Source organism: Pseudophryne corroboree, chromosome 1 (genome assembly GCF_028390025.1).
Source record: "Pseudophryne corroboree isolate aPseCor3 chromosome 1, aPseCor3.hap2, whole genome shotgun sequence".
NCBI classification, from domain to species: domain Eukaryota; kingdom Metazoa; phylum Chordata; class Amphibia; order Anura; family Myobatrachidae; genus Pseudophryne; species Pseudophryne corroboree.
The window spans coordinates 1159888040-1159896344 of record NC_086444.1 but is presented as its reverse complement, the minus strand read 5'-3'; the positions used below and the strand labels follow the sequence as shown (position 1 = coordinate 1159896344).

The 8305-nt window shown below is 42.5% G+C and overlaps 1 protein-coding gene across 1 annotated transcript in view; it reads right to left on the bottom strand.

Moving 5' to 3' along the window:
• Nucleotides 1-691: 691 nt before the first annotated feature.
• Nucleotides 692-8305, bottom strand: part of NKX1-1 (NK1 homeobox 1) — a 10684-nt gene continuing 3070 nt past the window's right edge. Inside the window, exon 2 of the mRNA XM_063951818.1 lies at nucleotides 692-1868. Coding sequence (XP_063807888.1) covers nucleotides 1102-1868 — 767 coding nt within the window. The 3' untranslated portion in view covers nucleotides 692-1101. The remainder of the gene's footprint in view (nucleotides 1869-8305) is intronic.

Genomic DNA, 8305 nt, shown 5'->3' with positions numbered 1-8305 from the left:
CCAAATAGTTCATCAAAGATTATTTACACAGCATTTACATTTACACGTCTGTGGCTGCAGTTGTGATTCCCCAGTTACTAGGAACCTGTACAGAAATAAAACCTATAATTCATAATATAAAACAAAAGTCATTCAATGTCCCTTCCTGCACATGACTGACAGGTACAATATAACCCCTACACCTGCTAAAGCAATTGGCAATGGTGTATTCAGTCCAGGGCTATTGGTTGCCAGTCTGCAAGGTGGCATTGTCGAGTAAGAAAAAATATTGTAAAAAAATAAAAATCGGGATTCTAGGCAGAGAAAAAGGCTTCCAGATACTATTATAAAGGATAAATAAATAATACTAATTATCTACTGAGAAAGTGACGTGCTGTTGGCAGGGGCATCTAAATGTCTACTCAGTGGCTCCTTTTTCTTACTTTGTAATTTAGCATTGTTCCCCATATGTTATACATAATAACTGCAGGGCTGGAAAATCCTTTATAAAGTGCTCCCCTTACTTGAGTGATTAATCAGTGTGTGAGTAGATGTGAATATATGTATGTGCATATTATATATATATATATATATGTATACAAATATATATGTATACAAATATATATATATATGTGTGTGTATATATATATATATGTAATCAGTGTGTGAGTAGATATGAATATATATGTGTGTGTGTGTGTGTATATATATATATATATATATTTACTACACACACATACATATGTATGCTAATATATGATAATGTTATCGGGGTTTACCAAGATAGTTGGTGTATTATAAGAAATGCCCCCTACCCTACTGTAGTGATGAGATATCCATGCCCAATGGACTATGGGTATCTGTGATCTGTCCTTGACCTATACATTCCATATGGCCCAGAGCTCCAGTGACTTGTAATATGCATATAATGTACTGTAGGGACTTTGTGTACACTTCTGCATTACTTGTTTGAAGCATGGTCCAATGCCCACTCATGGGCACTAATAGCTGGGACATATCACAGAAGCATCTGGGCCATCAGCTTGGGTTAATGTAACCCACAGGGGAAAGAATGCCCAGTCTGGGGGCATCCCATGGGGGTCAGAGTCAGTGAGGGGCTCCTTATAGGTGGGAGTGGGCGTAAAAAGCCGGGGTTCCATAGGACTGAGAGCTCAGGACAAAGGGGGAGAGAACCGCCGGTCCGGGCAAGAAGGGCAGCTGGGCCGCGCACATCAGCCCCCCGGGGCCGTGGCCAGGGTAGCCCGGGTGCCCATGCATGCCCAGTGGGTTGCCCATGGTGGGGGAGTGGCTCATGGGGCTGAGTCCGCCGCTCATACCGGGTCCTGCGGAGCCTCCCCCATGGTTGGAGCCCCCTGTGGGGGCGCTGGTGTCGGCCCCCGGGTTCTGCTTCTTCCACTTGGTACGGCGGTTCTGGAACCAGATCTTGACCTGGGTCTCGGTCAGGCTGAGGGACAGGGCCAGGTTCAGCCGCTCGCACACAGACAGGTACCGCGTAGACTTGAACTTGTTCTCTAGCGCCACCAGCTGTTCGTAGGTGAAGGCGGTGCGCGCCCTGCGGGGCTTCCCCGACTTGGAGTCCGAGCCCGTGCGCTTCCTCTTGGGCTTGCCCTGTTGCTGCTGGCCCTGCTGCTGCTGGCCCTTGCCAGAGCCCACCTGCGGGCTAGATGCGTTACCCTCAGCTGCCAGTCCCTCCTCCGCCCCTGGGGCCCTTTCCAGGGGCCCAGAGCCGCTGCTTTCCTCACTGCAGAGCTCCTCATCTTCCTCATCCTCCTCTTCTTCCTCCTCCAGGTCACTGCCCGGACTGGGGCTGAAGTCCTCCTGGCCCTGGCCTTCCTCCACGGCCCGCGGGTACAGCTGCTCAGTCTCCTCTGCAATAGAAGAAAACTCTGGTTAGAACATTGCACCCCCTGCTGGCCATAATGGCCCATCAGTGTCAGCCAAGCGTATCAAGTTTTGTAGAACTGAAATACTCAGTGGTATATCCCCCTTCCTATTCTACATGTATCAGTCCCTGATTAAATAAGATGGATGTCCATCATGCTGCAATATCCATAATAAGTGAAGACCAGAGATAAGATGTAGCAGAATATTCAACTTTACACCATGAGTATATCTGCAGGAGGATGTGTCAGCCATTAGGGTTACAGTCTTTTACATAGGCCCATCAGTACCAGCAGGATGATGTGTCAGTCACTAACATTACAGTCTGTTACATGGGCCTATCAGTACCAGCAGGAGGATGTGTCAGTCACTAACGTTACAGTCTGTTACGTGGGCCCATCAGTACCAGCAGAAGGATGTGTCAGTCACTAATGTTACAGTCTGTTATATGGGCCTATCAGTACCAGCAGGAGGATGTGTCAGTCACTAACGTTACAGCCTGTTACCTGGGCCCATCAGTACCAGCAGGAGGATGTCAGTCACTAACATTACAGTCTGTTACATGGGCCTATCAGTGCCAGCAGGAGGATGTGTCAGTCGCTAACATTACAGTCTGTTACATGGGCCTATCAGTACCAGCAGGAGGATGTGTCAGTCACTAACATTACAGTCTGTTACCTGGGCCCATCAGTACCAGCAGGAGGATGTGTCAGTCACTAACGTTACAGTCTGTTACCTAGGCCCATCAGTACCAGCAGGAGGATGTGTCAGTCACTAGCGTTATGGGGGTCTATTTACTAAGCCTTGGATGGAGATAAAGTACCAGCCAATCAGCTCATAACTGCCATGTCACAGGCTGTGTTTGAAAATGTCAGTTAGGAATTGGTTGGTAGGTACTTTGTGGTCTACTTACTAAGAAGTGGATGGAGATAAAGTACCAACCATCGGCTTCTAACTGCCATTTTTTAAACCCAGCCTGTGACCTTGGCAGTTAGGAGCTGATTGGCTGCTACTTTATCTCCATCCAAGGCTTATTACATAGACCCCATTGTCTGTTGCATGGGCCCATCAGTATCTGCAGGAAAATGTGTTACTCAATACTGTAATAATGTTTCCATCTGATCCCTTTCTGCACCTGTAGCCAGAAATGAAATGACTTAAAATAAAAATAAATCTGCTGGAACTAAGGGGTCTCATAGTGAGAACATCTCAGTGTGTCTGGGCACACCCAGCAGGGGTTACGATGGCTGCCAGTAACAGGAAGGGAGGTGTCTGAACCGCTTTCACCAGATGTCTATTAATCATTTGTATATCACATAAAGGGATCACATGGTATCCGGATGATAGATAGACAGTGTCTAGTTAGACAGTCAATAGATAGACACCATATGTTAGACAGACGTTAGGTCGACAGAGACAAAAGGTCGACATGAAAAGGATAAACAGTACAAAAGGTAGATTGGGTCAAAATGTTGACATGAAAATGGTCAACATGAAAAAGGAAGACACAGGTTTTTTTTTTATTTTACATGTCTTTGGACTTTTTCATACCTTCTCTATCCATGTCGGTATAGAGTTGGATATAAACCTTGTGGCGAGTGCAGTGAGCCACCAAGCCCGACGCATGGCGAGCGAAGTGAGCCCCGCGAGGGGGTGCCTTTCTACAAATGGAGGTCCCAGATGACAAAACTATCCACACAAACCTCAAAAATAAAAAATAAAGTTGTCTACCCTTTTTATGTTGACCATTGCATGTCTACCTTTTGACCCTGTCGACCTTTTGACTGTCTAATATGTGGTGTCTATCAATTGACTGTCTAACTAGACACTGTCTGTCTGTTATACCACACCCGCTACACAAACCACCTGTCTGGTTTTATTAAATACATTGTTCCCAAATGTTTTTTGGAATCACGGCGCCCTAGAGAATCAGAATTTCTTTCACCGCACCCCTAGGCCAAACGTTTCTTATTGAGAAATTTAGAACAAATATTAAATTAAGTCAATTGTGTTTATATGTCATCCTTAGGTTCAGTAATTAGGTGAGGGACAGGATTCACTTCTGTTTGTCCAAATATACCGCTTTCAGATCGCAATGCCGGGTCCCACCCGGGAATTGGAAACGAGCCTTCCCGGGTGGGATGCCAGGTCGGGTTGCCATCCACGGACAGGGACGGAGCCAGTATTGGGGGGCGGGAGCAGAGGTGGCGCTGCGATATGACATCATCTCCGTGCCGCCTCTCCCTATGCAGTGAACGGGTACCTGGTCGCATCGACCCGGATAACCAGTTGACACTGCGTCTGACCCGGTAATTACCCGGGAATAAACCTTCTTATAACCCGGGATGAATTACCGGGTCAGGCGACCCGGTAGTTTGTCCATGGCCCCTTTCACACCACACAGTGACCCGTGTAGACCTGGCAATATACTGGGTCGAAACTGGGTTATTTGTGCGGTGTGAAAGGGGTAATATTTTATGATTGGCAGCCACCAGCACTGGCTTTGTCTTTTAAAGCCACCATAAATAATTTGAATTGGTCCTGGATCACCAAGCTAGGGCACACCTGGAAGACCCCCGAGACACCCCAGTGTGCCACGGCACCCAGTTTGAGAACCACTGAGTTAAATTATACTATTTTTTATCTCAATAATAGACACAAGTCACCTGTATACAGGAATTATACTGTACATAGACACAGAACACCTGTATACAGGAATTATACTGTACATAGACACAGAACACCTGTATACAGGAATTATACTGTACATAGACACAGAACACCTGTATACAGGAATTATACTGTACATAACACAGAACACCTGTATACGGGAATTATACTGTACATAGACACAGAAAACCTGTATACAGGGATTATACTGTACATAGACACAGAACACCTGTATACAGGAATTATAATGTACACAACACAGAACACCTGTATACAGGAATTATACTGTACATACCACAGAACACCTGTATACTGAAATTATACTGTACATAGACACAGAACATCTGTATATAGGAATTATACTGTACATAGACACAGAACACCTGTATATAGGAATTATACTGTACATAACACAGAACACCTGTATACAGGAATTATACTGTACATAGGCACAGAAAACCTGTATACAGAGATTATACTGTACATAGACACAGAACACCTGTATACAGGAATTATACTGTACATAGACATAGAACACCTGTATACAGGGATTATACTGTACATAGACACAGAACACCTGTATACAGGAATTATACTGTACATACCACAGAACACCTGTATACTGAAATTATACTGTACATAGACACAGAACACCTGTATATAGGAATTATACTGTACATAGACACAGAACACCTGTATACAGGAATTATACTGTACATAGACATAGAACACCTGTATACAGGAATTATACTGTACATAGACACAGAACACCTGTATACTGAAATTATACTGTACATAGACACAGAACATCTGTATACAGGAATTATACTGTACATAGACATAGAACACCTGTATACAGGAATTATACTGTACATAGACACAGAACACCTGTATACAGGAATTATACTGTACATAGACATAGAACACCTGTATATAGGAATTATACTGTACATAACACAGAACACCTGTATACAGGAATTATACTGTACGTAGACATAGAACACCTGTATACAGGAATTATACATATATGCACACTGGACACCGGTATACAGGAATCACACACACAGAAGCCCTGCAGTCACAGGGGTAAACGTAGGATTTCCAGAGGAAGGGTTTGCAAATGTTTGATTTTAGAGCGATTGTCACCCGCCCGTGAAGGATGCATAATTACATGTACCCTATAGTCTGCCCCAAACAAAGTGCAGTTTATACAATACTGTACGTCAGACATATGCAGGCCCAATGGTCATGGTAAGCCACTTACCAGATTCTCTCTCTGGCGATGATTGAGCACTCACATCCACAGACACACACACAGCAGACATGGTAGGAAAATGCGCTGCCACTGGGCAAGTACAGCAGCTCCTTTCCACCCTTTATACTGTATGAAGTGGCCACTGGCCAGGCTGTGGAGAAGGGGGGTTTCCGGGCAACTGGACACCCCCCTCCCCTGGCTTTTACCTATGATACAAGAATAACATGCACAAAGACTCACACATATCGTATATACACACACATAAAACACCATTAAAGATGAATCACACACATGCATACAGGTATAAGGAATCTCACACACAGAACACCTGTATACAAGAACTACATGCATATTCTGGTAAACACTTGTATACATAGACACCAGTTATATACTTGAATTACACAGATAAAAACAACTGTATACAAAAAATATAGACATGTGTACAAACAACTGTATATAAGAATCACACACACACACACACACACACACACACACACACACACACACACACACACACACACACACACACACACACACACACACACACACACACACACACACACACACACACGTATACCAGAGTCATACATACAGCAGACTGAGCTTTCTATATACAGGAGAGAGTGCACCTGCAAATTACCCATCCTGGGATGTCAACCTGGTGTTACTGTGTGATGCGGAACGTCACCAGGCATACATGGCATACAGAGGCAAAGCAACTGTGTCCTCTGCACATAGTGATGTACGGATAACACATGAGAGTGTAAGACCTGATATGTATAGTCCGCTCCTGCAATGGGAGTGTCAGACACATCCGCAGATCAGGAGTTTTATTAACCTCAATGGAATCAAATATTATTATTATTATTATTATTATTATTGCTACTATTATTGTTTAATTATAGCAACTAGTTATATTATTATTATTATTATTATTATTATAATAATTATAATTATAGCAACTAGTTATATTATTATTATTATTATTATTATTATTATTATTATAGCAACTAGTTATATTATTATTATTTTTATTATTATTACTACTGCTACTATTATTGTTTAATTATAGTAACTAGTTATATTATTATTATTATTATTATTATTATTATTGCAACTAGTTATATTATTATTATTATTATTATTATTATTATTAGTATTCATTTTTTATTGCAACTCTAAACAAATTCGGAACTGCTCCAGGAATAAAATTAAATCTATCTATCTATCTATCTATCTATCTATCTATCTATCTATCTATCTATCTATCTATTATATTTATCTATATCGCTATATCCATCTAGGTAGAGAAAACACACACACACACACACACACACACACACACACACACACACACACACACACACACACACACACACACACACACACACACACACACACACACACACACACACACACACACACACACACACACACACACACACACACACACACACACACACACACACACTTTGTGTAACTCCTATCTCCCCTGCAGCAGATGACACGGCAGCAGCACGTGGAGCTGTGCTCCCAGTCCCAGCACGCTGTCAGCCAATCTGTGAGCGCCGTGCGCAGGACGGTGGGAGCAGTCTGGTTATCTGGGTTGTTTAGAAGAGAGAGTCAGGGCACAGATCAATCTCCTACATGAATTGTACTTGTCTCCAGGCCCAGGTTACATCTCCCTCTCCGTAGCATGCTGTACAATACAAATCGATACAGGGAAATACATTGTTTTATTATCAGACTGTAAAGCACAGCCAGGGGGCAATCAATGTGAGTCCTGCATGAGTGAGTGCACAGCCAGGGAAACACGTGTTACATGCTGTATGTGCAGGTGCACCGGCCCCAAATATCCCCACGCAGGACAGTGGGCAGCGGGTGACAAGTCTGCCTAAAAACACGTGTTATGTCTAATCACTGTTTTAGGTTGACAGATCAATATATATACTTTTTGCTATTAAAAGATAGCTATATACATGTGTGTGTGTATATATGTATATCTATCTATCTATATCTATCTATCTATCTATCTATCTATCTATCTATCTATCTATCTATCTATCTATCTATCTATCTATCTATCTATATATATATATAATGTATGCGTGTGTGTGTGCATGTATATATATATATGAATATATTTAAAATGCATATGTATATGTGTGTGTACACACACACACACACACACACACACACACACACACACACACACACACACACACACACACACACACACACACACACACACACAGTCAGTATTTGCTTGATATGTCTTGTTCACGTTGAAGGTATATTTAAGATAATTTTGCTATACTTGTACTTTGTTCTACATGTTGAAGATAAGTGAAAATATTTATTTGAAGTGGTTGATGTATTTGTTGAATCTATAGCTTTCTATAACTTCATAGGGTCGTTAAAAAACATATATATAAGTCACATTTTTAACACATCAGAAGCAGTAATCCGGGAGGAGGCGGGATATTTTTTTTGAAGGGG